The sequence below is a fragment of the Onychostoma macrolepis genome, chromosome 14 (assembly GCF_012432095.1).
Source record: "Onychostoma macrolepis isolate SWU-2019 chromosome 14, ASM1243209v1, whole genome shotgun sequence".
Lineage (NCBI taxonomy): Eukaryota > Metazoa > Chordata > Actinopteri > Cypriniformes > Cyprinidae > Onychostoma > Onychostoma macrolepis.
This window is the reverse complement of record NC_081168.1, coordinates 3,573,425-3,589,083: the sequence shown is the minus strand read 5'-3', so window position 1 is coordinate 3,589,083 and position 15,659 is coordinate 3,573,425. Positions and strand designations below refer to the sequence as shown.

Sequence of the window (15,659 nt, the reverse complement as noted above, 5' to 3'; positions counted from 1 at the left end):
GTTACAAATCCTTAAAAAAAACTTAAACAGTGCCAGGTGCTTAAAAAATGTCATCTTTGACATTATTTGATCTTATATCATCACACAACCAACTCGATTACAATGTAATTTATGAATATATACATACAGTGCCCTCCAAAAGTATTGCAACAGTAAAGACAAAATTGCTCTGTTGGCTATGGATTCAAGACATTTACAAATATGATTAAAAGATGAATATGAGACAAAACTACAGAATGTCACATTTTATTATTGGGTGATTCAACACATAGATGTTTTACCAGCTAAGAAGTTCAGCACTTTTAAAGTTTTCTACCTCTATCTGATGTGAGCATAAGTATTGGAACAGCTGCCTCGCAGATCTTTCTAAGTGATCATCTGTGTCCTGTTGCATTAATTCTTCAGATATTAAAAGCAGGGAATGTGTCGTATCAGTTATATCCATTACTTCTGCATTCTGAATCTCGCATTCGATGATGACACACACAAACCGGGATGAAGACGAGGGAACTGACTTTGAGAGAAAAGCTATAATAAATTATAGCTGTGTAACCAGCCTTTTTGAAAAGACATGTTTTGTTTCGGTCAAGTCAAGTCGCCTTTGTTTATATAGCGCTTTTTTACAATACAGATTGTGTCAAAGCAGCTTTAAAAGGGCAATTTTTCAATAGGAAAAATAGTGTGAAATAATGCAAAACAGTAAAGTCAGTTCTTTATTGATTCAGTGAGGTCATCGTCCAGCTCTGTAAAGTTCAAATAGTAATAGTGTGTGTGTGTGTGTATATATATATATATATATATATATATATATATATACTGTGGTGCAGGTGCAGGGTTTTTATGTGTGTGTGTGTGTGTGTGTGTGTGTGTGTGACCTTGGAGCACAAAAGCAGTCATAAGTCTCTGATACATTGTATGCGTCACCGTTTTTTTTTTCTTTTATGACAAAAATCATTAGTATATTAAGTAAAGATCATGTTCCATGAAGATATTTTGTAAATTTCCCACCATAAACATATCAAAACTTGATTCTTGATTAGTAATATGCATTGCTAAGAACTTCATTTGGACAACTTTAAAGGCGATTTTCTCAATATTTTTATTTTTGCACCCTCAGATTCCAGATTTTCAAATAGTTGTATCTCAGCCAAATATTGTCCGACCCTAACAAACCATACATCAATGGAAATTTATTTATTCAGCTTTTGCATGATGTATATATCTCAATTTTAAAAAATCAACACTTATGACTGGTTTTGTGGTCCAGGGTCACATATACCAATCAACCAATTTGATTATAAAAATTAGATTTTTGAAGAATCTGGCAGCTTTTTAAAAGATTTGTAATTGGCCCATATAATCAAACTATGTGATAATGAAGCAAATTATTTAAACAAGTATTATTTACCTAAATATTATTATGAAATGAAATTATTACATACACAAAAAATCTTAATATCTTATTTTGTGCGTTTTCCCCTGGGATGTCATAATGAGATGTGTCTTGCAGAGCAGCCCAGACAGGTTTAGAGTCTCGGGTTAATCAATACAACCCGTTCACCGTTCCCTGCGCCTTCAGCATTATTAACCGTGTCTCTATTCTCCGGAGCTGCCTACCTAGACAGCATTTCGTCCATCGTATGCGTGTCCCGAGCCAGCCGCCCAGAAATGCCGTAGGTAAGCGCCGGTCCAGAGAGTGAGACACGGCCATTTTCAGTTTTCAAACAGCGCCTGTGCTCAGAAGAGCGCACTGAATAGTAGGCATGACGGAGGCCGATCCTGCGGTGAAACTCGGCCCTCCCGACTACAAGAAGCTCGCGCGGCTGTACTGCATGAACGGAGGATTTCACCTGCGGCTCGCGGCGGACGGATCCGTGGCTGGAGCGCGAGAGGAAGACGAATACAGTGAGTTCCGCCGCAGAGGACGCGACGATGATAACGCGTTTATCGGTGCTCAGTAGTCTTATTAGTGTGAGTGTGCTATCAGACTGCCGGCAAAAATTAATAAAGTAGATACCATGGGGATTGATGTAATAAAGAATCGTAATATTGAAATTTTCATTTTAAAAGGGCAATGTGCTTTATGCTGAAAAGCCTTTTTTCCCCCTCAGTATTGCTCTTGATGAAACATGTTAGTTATAAAAAATTAAATACGCCTACTTAAACTGTACTGAGTACGTATCCGCATAAGTCAGTAATTTACCATTTGTGACCCTGGAGCACAAAACCAGTCATAAGTAGCACAGGTATATTTGTAGCAATAGCCAAAAATACACTATGGGTCAAAATTATAGATTTTTCTTTTATGCCTAAAATCATTAGTATATTAAGTAAAGATCATATTCCATGAAGATATTTTGTAAATTTCCTACTGTAAATATATCAAAACGTCGTTTTTGGAAAGCTTTTTTATTCAGTTGATGTATAAATCTCAATTTCGAAAAATTGACACTTAAGACACTGGTCCAGGGTCACATTTTATCTATCATATATAGCCTATAGGCCTGTATACATTTAGCTATTTAGCAGATGCTTTTATCCAAACGACTTACAAATGAGGACAATGGAAGCAATCAAAATCAACAAAAGAGCAATAATATGCAAGTGCTATAACAAGTCTCAGTTAGCTTATATGCACACACACACTAAATAAACATATATACTATTACACACGCGCTCACACACACACACACACACACACAATAAATAAACATATATATACTATTACACACGCGCTCTCACACACACACACACACTAAATAAACATATATACTATTACACACGCGCTCTCACACACACACACACACACTACATAAACATATATATATATTACACACGCTCTCACACACACACACACACTAAATAAACATATATACTATTACACACACACACACACACACACACACTATATAAACATATATATATTACACATGCGCTCACACACACACACACACACACACACACACACTATATAAATATATATACTATTACACATGCGCCACACACACACACACACACACACAATAAATAAACATATATACTATTACACAGCTCTCACACACACACACACACTAAATAAACATATATATACTATTACACACGCTCTCACACACACACACACACACATAAATAAACATATATACTATTACACATGCGCTCACACACACACACACACACACACACACACAATAAATAAACATATATACTATTACACACGCCACACACACACACACACACACACAATAAATAAACATATATATACTATTACACACGCTCACACACACACACACACACACACACACACACACTAAATAAACATATATACTATTACACACGCTCACACACACACACACACACACACTAAATAAACATATATACTATTACACATGCGCTCACACACACACACACACACACACACACACACTACATAAACATATATACTATTACACATGCTCACACACACACACACACACACACACAATAAATAAACATATATATACTATTACAAACACACACACACACAATAAACATATATGTGACCCTGGACTACAAAACCAGAAAATTGAGATTTATGTCATCTGAAAGCTAAATAAATAATCTTTCCATTGATGCATGGTTTGTTAGGATCAGACAATATTTGGCTGAGATACAACTGTTTGAAAATCTGGAATCTGAGGGTGCAAAAAAATCTAAATATTGAGAAAATCTCCTTTAAAGTTGTCCAAATGAAGTACTTAGCAATGCATATTACTAATCAAAAATTAAGTTTTGATATATTTATGGTAAGAAATTTACAAAATATCTTCATGGAACATGATCTTTACTTAATATCCTAATGATTTTTGGCATAAAAGAAAAATGGATAATTTTGACCCATACAGTGTATTTTTGGCTATTGCTGCAAATATACCCCAGCGACTTAAGACTGGTTTTGTGGTCCAGGGTCACATATAAACTATTGCACACACACACACACACACACACACACACATACATATATACATTTTCAAATTGTAATCTGTTACTGATTCCAAATTACATGACAAAAATTCAGTAAAAAGTCAATAACGTAATCCATTACATTACACATTTTAGGAAATATAATCAGACTACTTTTAGAATACTTTTAGATTACTTTTGTCCTTGTTTATAATATTGATTTAAATAGGATAATCTTGTATCATAATGATGTAAAAATACAGAGTAAGAAAATATATTCCATTCATTAAAAATTATATTACATCAAGATTTCCCAAACTGGGGTTTGTAAAGGAACTGCAGGGGGTTTATGAGTTTAATGAAAGCGAAAGTGCTCACAACCGGCAGACCAAAAGCTCAACCAAACAATGTCTTGACAGGAAGAGCAAAGTTGGCACACCACAGCTCCAAAAGTAGAAAAATATGTATTTATGTTCTCACCACAGGTGATGTTTTGAGCCTACAAGCTCGTCATCGGATGAAAAGCTAACAATTAAATCATAAATCATGTAAAATTAAAATAAGTAATTTTACAATAACAATCAAATTCATACACTTACTAAAAAATGAAATATTTTGTGTTTACCTGCACACCATATGACCATTAATCAATGTCAGAGAACTGTGAACACGCAAAGGTGATACTTCATTATTAAAATATTCATTAAAAAAATTCAGGGGTACTTAAAGGGGTGATTATGATTTCACTTTTTAAACTTTAGTGAATGTGTAATGTTCCTGATTGAGCATAAACAACATAAGTTCAATGCAAAGGGAGATATTTTCTTTACAGAATTTGCTTTTTAAGGCCTACAAACGGCTGATAGGGACTACAACGAGCTACTTCCTTGGTTTGTGATATCATTAACCCTAAAATTTACATAAACTCCGCCCCCAGGAGAACACACTGGGCCTGCTGACCAATCTGAGCCCATTGTGTATTTCTGAGGGAGGGGCTTCATAGAACCAGGAAGTCAACAGACCGTTTTTAGGAGAATGGAAACAGCAGTAAAATATATGAAAAATAATGCCATTTTTTAAATTAAAAACGAAGCATGAACATGTGTTACAGTGCCCCCATAATCACCCAAAAAAGCCTTTCAATAATACATAATACATGGTTAAATAACCTACTGAATGATATTTCAAATAAAAATGAATGTGTTCATTAGTAGTTGATGCAATGTTGAAACACTTCTTAAACCTGGAATGATTTTTGCAGATCATTGGTCAAATGCTGTCGCCACCTGAATAATGACTGATCTCTGTGTGAATGTCCACAAAACTGGACTTTCTGAGGGTATATAAGTAACAGGCTATTTTAGAAAGAAAATTTCAAAGATGAAAAAGAGGAATTAGGGAGAATCAATAAATTATGAATCATTTATTTCTATTGTGTAAATAATATGCAATCATGTACTCTATAAAAAGTGACTGTAGTCTGATTACATGTAATTATAATTTTTTTTTTTTTTTAAAGTAGAAGTACTTAGTTTTTGGAATCTGATTACATAATCCAGATTACATGTAATCAATTACTACCCAGCTCTGTACACACACACACACACACACACAGACCTCAATTTAGGTCCCCACCGTGACATGAGTCCCCATGAGTCCCCATGAGTCTGTGTGTATTCAGGTTTAAGTCCCCACCTGAATAGAAAAACAGGCACACACGCACACACACACACACACACACACACACACAAAACCTTTGTTTACTTTATTTTTAAACTGGTTTTACAAATGAGGACGTCCCCAAAGGGAGGTTTTTGGAGATTTTGTCAGGTTTAGCTCACTTTTGGGTACAAATTTGTCCCCAAAATATGGTTAAGTAGGTACGCACACACACACTCTCACACACACACACACACACCACACTCTCTCTCTCACACACACACACACACACACACACACACACCACACTCTCTCTCACACACACACACACACCGCTCTCTCTCTCTGTCTCACACACACACACACACACACACACACACACACACAAACTATGTACATCAACATGTAAGCATGTCTACTCTAATGCTCAACAGTACTACAAAATCTTTTAGACTATTTTGTTAAATTGACATTTGACAAAATGATTTACACTGTTATATTTTGCTTGAAAACTTAATTTCATCCTTAAAAATGTTGGACACTGTTCTGGAATGTAGGATTGTTCTGTATCATTTTCAGTAATCCTCCCATATTTACAACAGTCTTACTGTGTGTGTGTGTGTGTGTGTGTGTGTGTGTGTGTGTGTGTGTGGTGTGTTTTTAAAGGCATACTGCGCATAAAAGCAACAAGTCCAGGAGTGGTGGTCATTGAAGGAGCAGAGGCAGGACTTTACCTCTCTATGAATGAAGACGGCAAGCTGTACGCTTCAGTAAGTCTATTAGAAATCCTTCTGATACAAAGGCATAAAACTACATCAGCATTTTTGGAACTGATGCATGTTCTTTCTGTCTTTGCAGTCATTAGTAACAGATGAAAGTTATTTCTTGGAGAGGATGGAGGAAAACCACTACAACACGTATCAGTCTCAAAAGCATGGTGAAAACTGGTACGTCGGAATAAAAAAGAACGGAAAAATGAAACGCGGTCCAAGAACACACATTGGACAAAAGGCGATTTTCTTTCTCCCTCGACAGGTGGACCAGACAAAGGACTGAGGCCTGAAACCTGATCGCATTTCATCACACAGAATAACTGCTGGCACTTTACAATAAGATCCCATTTGTTAACATTAGCTAACTACTGTTCATTTCATGGACCTAAACTAACAATAAAGTTACATTTTCATTATCTAATGTTAGAAAATATAAATAAATACTGTATATTTACTGTAGAAAAAATACTGTAACAGATGCTCATTGTCAATGCATCAGATAAGTTTAATTATTAGGACATTATTGTAAAGTGTTAGTGAATCAGTATATAACCCACTGTTAAATCACAGGATTACTCGACTAACTACACATGAAGCGCATCTAACTCACTGTCAGACGGCTAAATACACAACATATGCAGACTAACAGAAGTTTACTAACCCTTAAAATGAAAAACTGTCAAAATCTACTGTTTAAATATGCACTGACAAAGAAAGATATAGAATAAAAGTACTATAATAGTAATCTATTTTTATTTTTAAATTGTGAATCGAGTTCTTCAAATCTCAAATGACATTTCATGTTGTATTTTCTTATGGTTATATAATCATGTGTGTCTGATTTGAGTTTTATTTTTCTGTTCATGAGCAGCTCAGAAATATCAACGTTATTGTGCTGTCATTGTACCTTTCTGGATCATGTTACACAATCTCCTCACTGACATGTACTATATATATATATATGCGTGTGTGTGTTGAGTCATTGAAAGTATATTCATGTAAAATTATAATAACTGCAAATGAATAAATGGTAAATGTTACTATAAATACTGCAATACGCAAGTCACCAAACCAACAAATCATAGTTAATCTTTACTAACACATACATAATAGATTTATATATTATTGTTAAAGTTAAAATCCTTCAGTTAAGGATCTAAAAGTTTGGGGTCAATAATATATATATATATATATTTTTTTTTTTTTTTGAAAGGTGGGGTTAATGTGTTTGCTGGGCAAGGTTGCATTAAATTAATTAAAATGATCAAAACGTCATATTAATCAAAAATTAGAATATGCTCAAGGATCTGATAATGATGCTCAAAATTCAGCTTTGTCATCACAGGAAACAAATACATTTGAAAATTTATTTAAATAGAAAAACTTTGTAATAGTATTAGGGCTGTTGATTTAGCTCACTAAATTGGTGCTGTTAAATTATAAAAAATAATGCATTAAAATTATTAATGCATTAAAACCCATACCTGCACGTGATCTTGCATTGATGCAGGATGACTGACTGAATGTGTGATTGGGTTTAATTTTAGATTCAATATTATTTGGTTTTGCTTGGAAAAAAAATCCTAAATTCAAGCAAAACTGTGCCTTTACGGTTTCTGAATGAATCAATGATTCAGTGACCCATTCATAAAGACTGAATTTGCTACTGAATGAATCGTTTAAACAAATTGGCTGAATGACTCAAGACTCGCCACTTGATTTAATACTTTTTTTTTTTTTCATATTTCAATATTCATTCAACAAAAATTAAACCACATTTACTATCATTATTTATGCAATGCTTTTCTCATCCAAGACAATGATTTAACACAATTTGTGGGGTAATATCGATGTGTGATTAGCAGTTAGGTTAATTAATTTGATAATTTTGAAATCACTTGACAGCCCTAAATAATATTTCACAACATAAATAAAAGCAGCATCGGTGAGAATGAGAGACTTTTCAAAAATATTAAAATCTACAACCACACACTGGTAGCGGTAGTGTATAACACTGACAAATACACAAGTGATCTTTGGTGTTGCCATAGATGTTACATTTATTAAAAGTTACTTGACAAGTGTGTAAAACATACAAATCACAAACAACACATCGTGAAGCACTATCCCACACTGAAGTCTTCAATAAAAATCAAAGATCAATCTACTGCTACATTTGGCATCATAAAATATTCTGTTATTCACACTGATTGATTAAGCGCATTACATATTCAGATGTGCTTTAATGCTGAATCAGTTTGCGGTTTATATTGAACGGCTATGAATCTAAGCTAACCTTTTATATAATAAGAGTATTTTGGTCCGTTTGGTGACAGTCATTTAAAACAAGCTGACATTTTTTGAATAAACTTTTAATATGCTTTTGGCTTTACAAGGACCTGGCAGTCGCTCTGTGTATCTTCTTGTTTATATCTTGAAAGTGCATGTTTACAACGTTTAATATCTCTCTTCTCGTACACTGTATATACATACTCTTGTTCTAGTTCACAAAGTTCAGTTACTAGAGTTACGCACAAAGTAAAATTACAACTTACCCACAAATTAAGAGAAAACCCACAGACTGGGAATTTGACAAAAACAGATTCTCTGCTGGCTAACTGGAGCACATGCGCATGTAAGTAGTTTCTAACTGCATAATGAATGCGTACTGCACGACTGAATTAAGCACTGATAAATGGTTGGAGGAACTCGGATCCTTTAGTAAAAAGTGCCAATGTAATTAGTTGCATTATGCAAATAACTGAGAAGCGCAAGGGCGTCTGAAGCAGATGTGTTCTTTGCACTGTTGTCGTTTATGTCCTGAAGATTCAAAAAAGCTGTAGGTGGCTCTCTTTGACTTTGCCATTTTGTTCATTTTGCAATTATCCTGAGATTTTAATCCATTCACAAAATCAAAAGAGAGAAAACACTTCACCTTCATTTTAATATCATGTCCACAATCATTTACATCATTGAAAGGTCGTCTTTTAATTGATTTTCCCCTAATGCAATGCACACACCTCATCTAAAAGAAAAAAAGAAAATAAATCATTTCTTGTGATTTACCTAATAGATAAAAAGAACTCGGGTTCGAGGAAGGGTAGACATGGAATGATCTGCCATGTTGCGAACTCTGGAATAGTTAACAAATCCCCGGAAGAACAGCAGGAATCCTGGCGGAATAAAAATGGCATACTAGTTACATTACATTTGAATAAAACAAAGATATAAATTAATAATACTTGAGTAATGATATAAAATAAATGTTAACAATAAAGTAATTTTTTTAATCATCGGATCAGATTAGGAGAAATGTAGCATTACTCAGCAATGGATGCTCTGCAGTGAATGGGTGCCGTCAGAATGAGAGTCCAAACAGCTGATAAAAACATCACAATAATCCACACCACTCCAGTCCATCAGTTAACATCTTGTGAATTGAAAAGCTGCTTGCTTGGAATAAATTCATCAATAAGGCATTTTAACTTTAAACCATCACTTCTGGACAAAATATGGGTCCATAATTCATAATAACGCTTCCTCCAATCAAATAGTCATTTTTCAGAATTGTTTTGGCTTGTAAACAGTGCTTGATCTGTGCATATTTCTCTCCTGATTCAGAAGAGACGAGTTTTCACCGGAGAACGCAGCCGGAAGAAAATGTTTAACATTAAAACCTTTTTAATGATGGATGTTTCTTACAAACACTCAGCTTTTGGCTTCACAAGATGTTAACTGATGGACTGGAGTGGTGTGTATTATTGTGATGTTTTTATCAGCTGTTTGGACTCTCATTCTGACGGCACCCATTCACTGCAGAGCATCCATTGATTAGCAAGTGATGCAATGCTACATTTCTCCAAATCTGATGAAGAAACAAACAAATCTACATCTTGAATGGTCTGAAGGTGAGTAAATTGTCATAACATTTTAATTTTTGGGAAAACCATTACTTTAACAATATTTTTTAATGAATCAGTGTACACTATTGTGCAAATACACACTCACCAACAACAAGGAAAACCCACCACAGCCAGTACTGGCCATCAAAATATCCAGGGAAGTAGGTAGAAAACTGTTTAAATCACAGAAAGAAAAGGGTGAGTGTTGTTCATCCTCTAATAAAAAGCACTAATAAAATATGAAATTATAAATAATATAAAAAAAAAAAACATATGTAATATGGAACATGTCATACCCTGACAATCAGGACCCATTTGACCAGGGACAGTCCAAACCCAGAGATGGCTCCATAGCGTCCAGCCGCAGACGTGGTCAGACAGAAGGACAGGAAGAAGCCAATCCAGTTAAAGAGGAACGCCACTGATGACGCAAAGAAATGAAGAGATATTAACATCTGATGCAATTTTTTTTTTATGACAAAAATGTATATTTTGCTGAGTGTGTTTGTGTGCTGATATTTTGGCTGCTTTAGGCCTGTTATGGATAAATAATCGACACTAAAACCTCCAGTAGGTGGCAGCAAATCCCTGTCTTAATGAGCGATTCATTGAATCATTCTTTCAAACGATTCATTTAGCAATGAAGCAAGTGACTGCCTTTACGAATAAATCAGACTCAAATGATGTGTTCAAAAAAATTCATTCAGAAACGAAACATGCATAAATGTTCTGCTCTGGCTCTGATTGGAACTATTTTCGTAGGTGAAGAAAAAACTAAAAATGTGTCCAAAAACGTAACTCACTCCATATTAATTTTTTTTTTAAATGTATAAAATTTATATCACATTTGCGATTGCAATCATATGCTAATATTTTGGAAAACAGCTGATGCTTGGGTGATATTACTTAATTATATAAATATAAAAACAGGATTTTTTTTCTTTCATAACTTGAATTATTGGGTCATTCTAACCGCATTCTAATAGGCTTCATCATGCAGTAAATGCTTTTTGCAATGCGACTGACATACTCAGTAATTTTAGGTCATATATTGTTAAAAGAACAATTAGGATATTATTGCACACAATAAATAATGCACACCCCTACCATCAGCCCAATTATTAATCCATCCATAATCCACAGCAGACTAAAGAGAAAGAAAACAAGACCAAAAACAAAACAACAACTGTTCTGCATCAAAGTACTGTGTGCGCTTACTGAAAAATGTAAGCATGAATATCCCATCGTTCCCAACACGCAGTTGATCCGTATCATCAAAGCTGTCTCTGGCAATGAAGTCCTCATCCTGTAGTAGAGGAACAAGCACGCATGCGTCAAAAGAGTGCTTAATTAACTGTAATGACCTCTAAAATAATCACAAACGCTCACCCTGTCGGTGACTAGAGGAACGGTGGTCTCTGCTTTGCTCCTCTCAGCCTCGTCGTATGACGGCAGTGACGTGGCAACATTGTATGAGGGGGGTTTGGGGTAAACCTCATCCTCTTTGTACTCAAAGAAAGCTACAGCAAACACACCAGACAGAGTAAAGCGGTTAGGAATAATGACAGACGCAGCAGCATGCGGTGGTTACAGATCTGCATTCACACACTCGTGTTACCTGCGTTACTCGCTGTGATGCTGCTGTACGGTGGAGGCGCATCCGCGGCTTGTTGAAACACCTCCGCTGACTCCTCCTCATTATTCAACTACACAACGAAACAAAAACAAAGCTGCTGATATCATACTGCAACAATATTAAGATGAAAGTAACATTTTAAATAATAAAATCAGAATACATACACACACACATACATATGCATGTATGTGCAAGTCATAGGTGTTTGGTGATGAGTTTTTGGCTCAAGGTCTGCATTTAAAGCTGGGTTTCTGCAGACCAGTCAAGTTCTTCCACACTGACTGAATCTATCATTTTTGAACCTTGTCTTATACACAGAGGCATAGTCATGTTAGAATAGAAAAGGGTCCTGTCCAAACTGTTGCTTTAAAATTAGCACACAATTCCCTAGAATATCATTATATACTTAAACATTAAGATTTGTACTCATGGAAATTACTAAAGTACACAAACCGGTTCATTAGAAGGGGGTGACCCAATACTTTTGTCCATATAGTGTACAGTGGGTACAGAAAGTATTCAGACCCCCTAAAATTGCTCTGGCTGGGCCATTCAAGAACAGTCACGGAGTTGTTGTGAAGCCACGTTATTTTAGCTGTGTGCTTAGGGTCATTGTCTTGTTGGAAGGTAAACCTTCGGCCCAGTCTGAGGTCCTGAGCACTCTGGAGAAGGTTTTCGTCCAGGATATCCCTGTACTTGGTGTGCATTCATCTTTCCCTCGATTACAACCAGTCGTCCTGTCCCTGCAGCTGAAAAACACCCCCACAGCATGATGCTGCCACCACCATGCTTCACTGTTGGGACTGTATTGGACAGGTGATGAGCAGTGCCTGGTTTTCTCCACACATACCGCTTAGAATTAAGGCCAAAAAGTTCTATCTTGGTCTCATCAGACCAGAGAATCTTATTCAGGTGTTTTTTAGCAAACTCCATGCGGGCTTTCATGTGTCTTGCACTGAGGAGAGGCTTCCGTCGGGCCACTCTGCCATAAAGCCCCGACTGGTGGAGGGCTGCAGTGATGGTTGACTTTCTACAACTTTCTCCCATCTCCGACTGCATCTCTGGAGCTCAGCCACAGTGATCTTTGGGTTCTTCTTTACCTCTCTCACCAAGGCTCTTCTCCCCCGATAGCTCAGTTTGGCCGGACGGCCAGCTCTAGGAAGGGTTCTGGTCGTCCCAAACGTCTTCCATTTAAGGATTATGGAGGCCACTGTGCTCTTAGGAACCTTAAGTGCAGCAGAAATTTTTTGTAACCTTGGCCAGATCTGTGCCTTGCCACAATTCTGTCTCTGAGCTCTTCAGGCAGTTCCTTTGACCTCATGATTCTCATTTGCTCTGACATGCACTGTGAGCTGTAAGGTCTTATATAGACAGGTGTGTGGCTTTCCTAATCAAGTCCAATCAGTATAATCAAACACAGCTGGACTCAAATGAAGGTGTAGAACCATCTCAAGGATGATCAGAAGAAATGGACAGCACCTGAGTTAAATATATGAGTGTCACAGCAAAGGGTCTGAATACTTAGGACCATGTGATATTTCAGTTTTTCTTTTTTAATAAATCTGCAAAAATGTCAACAATTCTGTGTTTTTCTGTCAATATGGGGTGCTATGTGTACATTAATGAGGAAAAAAATGAACTTAAATGATTTTAGCAAATGGCTGCAATATAACAAAGAGTGAAAAATTTAAGGGGGTCAGAATACTTTCCGTACCACTGTATATAGATACACTGTGTGTGTGTGTTTGTGACTTATGAGGACACAAATGTGTATAATGACATGGATATGTCATAGGTATTACAAGGAAAAGGTGATTTATGAGGACATTTCCCCATCTTCCAAAAGGCTTATAAATCATACAGAATGAGTTTTTTTTTTTTTTTTTTGATAAAGTAAAAGTGCACAAAGTTTCCTGTAAGGGGTAGGTTTAGGTGTAGGGCGATAGAAAATACGGTTTGTACAGTATAAAACACATTATGCCTATGGGATGTCCCAACAATTCACAAAAACAAACGTGTGTGTGTATATATGTATGTATGTATGTATATATATATAGAAACATAAACATTTATATATATACACGTGTATATATACACCTTTTACATACACACACAAACACATAATAAATATTAAAGTATACATAATAAAGACTATTAATATATTATTTTTTAATATAAGATAAAAAAATTGGTAATATAGAACAATTATATTATATATATATATATATATATATATATATATAGTGCTGAAATATGATTTAGATGATCGTTCACAAAATAGGTTAACCTCTGTCTTCTTATAAGTCATGAACTTTAACACTGTTTTACATGAGCTCCAATATCACTGCAAACAACACTTGATCGGAATGACAACCTAATATATTGATAATCCATAATAAAGTACGGACTATATTGTATTTATATTCTATACTTAATCATCGTGAGCTCTTAGTTTTTCCGGTTTGTTGTCACTGCTAATGCTAACTGAAGGCCGCTGAAGGAGCGGCTAACCAGCTAATTAATCCATCCGACTTTATCCTCGCTCTCCTCAAAACATTACGGTTTAGAGTGCGAGAAATTATCATCAAAACCTCATCGACTCGATATATGTTCATAAAACTATTAATCTTAAAAAAAAAAAAACGAAAAAAAAAAAAAACTAGATCATGTTTGTTACCTGCTGATATCCACTCCTCTGATCCGTCATTCTTCCGCGATCTCTTCACTCTTAGTCACTCATACAGTAATAATCACTAGTTTAACGTAACTTTTACTTAATATCACAAACTGACTGTTCGTTAATTAAAATATTCTCGTATGAGATTGACAGTACTAGGCTAATCTATAGCCCAAACAATGGCGACTGCTCATGCTCAGTCGGTTTGAGAGTCTGGCTCTGCGGCTCTGTCTCAAAGCCTAGTGTGCTGCCTACCTAGACAACATACTACTAGCTGTTACAGACGTGCTTCGAAGTGGCTCCGCTCAGCTGTCTAATTAGGAAGTTCACTAGGTTTTGCACACAGCCCATGGGTGTATTTATGTCAGTGCAAAGATTGTTGTTATGTAACCAATTAAAGAGAAATTTCCATTAGTAACTCTGCTAAACTGTTGAACTAAAAGTACCTTTGAACTCTTATACTTTCACTTGTCTTTACAATGGCTAGAGAGATTAGTTAGTGCAAATTCCCTCGGTCTCAGTACAGTAATAAACACTCAGTATTTCTGTAAGTGTAGTCTGTTGTCATTTTTGATCCCGGAGGGCACGTCTTAGTCCTAACCTTTGTGAGTTAAGTTATTTTTGCTCAGTCGTGTATGAACTTGATTACACTGAACTGTTTATTTTGTCCATTGAGATATTGGAAATGTTTTTATGACTTTTCATCTGCATGATGGAGAAATGTCTCTTTAGTCTAATAGTTTCACACAGTTAAAAAAAACTAATATGGTAATTCTTGTACAGTTAAAGACACCATTTTTGTCATTGATAACTAAAACAAAAACTATTTAAACACGTTTTCACGAATTGAAATAAAGCTTAAATAAAATACAATAAATAAAATAAAATATAAATAGATGAATATTTAAAAACAAAAATTTAAACTAAAAAAAATAAAATTAGAAATGTTACCGTGGCGACTAACTGAAACAAAAAAATAATAAAAATAAAAATGAAATAAAAATAAAAGTGTGTGTATGTGTATATATATATATATATATATATATATATATACTGAACAAAATTATAAGCGC

At 35.3% G+C, this 15,659-nt stretch overlaps 2 protein-coding genes across 3 annotated transcripts; one reads left to right on the top strand and one right to left on the bottom strand.

Moving 5' to 3' along the window:
- Nucleotides 1-1,492: 1,492 nt before the first annotated feature.
- fgf1a (fibroblast growth factor 1a) lies at nt 1,493-8,263 on the top strand. 2 transcript variants are annotated; one of them, XM_058798635.1, is made up of 4 exons: nt 1,493-1,905; nt 6,265-6,368; nt 6,457-6,545; nt 6,634-8,263. In XM_058798635.1, exons 1-4 carry the CDS (start codon nt 1,764-1,766, stop codon nt 6,659-6,661), a joined length of 363 nt encoding a protein of 120 aa, XP_058654618.1. In that variant the 5' UTR covers nt 1,493-1,763; the 3' UTR covers nt 6,662-8,263. The 2 variants fall into 2 exon arrangements, with proteins under 2 accessions (XP_058654618.1, XP_058654617.1); XM_058798634.1 differs by having other exon boundaries at nt 6,457-8,263.
- Nucleotides 8,264-8,406: 143 nt separating this feature from the next.
- Nucleotides 8,407-14,872, bottom strand: ndfip1 (Nedd4 family interacting protein 1). The gene is made up of 7 exons (XM_058798632.1): nt 14,587-14,872; nt 11,892-11,979; nt 11,663-11,793; nt 11,492-11,579; nt 10,570-10,694; nt 10,380-10,446; nt 8,407-9,544 (listed from the first exon to the last, which is right to left on the bottom strand). Exons 1-7 carry the CDS (start codon nt 14,614-14,616, stop codon nt 9,438-9,440), a joined length of 636 nt encoding a protein of 211 aa, XP_058654615.1. The 5' UTR covers nt 14,617-14,872; the 3' UTR covers nt 8,407-9,437.
- Nucleotides 14,873-15,659: the final 787 nt, after the last annotated feature.

Excerpts from the sequence above, each read along its gene's own strand:
- fgf1a (XM_058798634.1), top strand. The coding sequence starts at position 1,764 with ATGACGGAGGCCGATCCTGCGGTGAAACTCGGCCCTCCCGACTACAAG. Across the intron at positions 1,906-6,264 it reads GCGAGAGGAAGACGAATACA|GCATACTGCGCATAAAAGCA; the intron begins GTGAGTTCCGCC and ends GTGTTTTTAAAG. Across the intron at positions 6,369-6,456 it reads ACGGCAAGCTGTACGCTTCA|TCATTAGTAACAGATGAAAG; the intron begins GTAAGTCTATTA and ends CTGTCTTTGCAG.
- ndfip1 (XM_058798632.1), bottom strand. The coding sequence starts at position 14,616 with ATGACGGATCAGAGGAGTGGATATCAGCAG. Across the intron at positions 11,980-14,586 it reads AGAGGAGTGGATATCAGCAG|TTGAATAATGAGGAGGAGTC; the intron begins GTAACAAACATG and ends TTCGTTGTGTAG. Across the intron at positions 10,447-10,569 it reads AATGGGTCCTGATTGTCAGG|TTTTCTACCTACTTCCCTGG; the intron begins GTATGACATGTT and ends TGATTTAAACAG.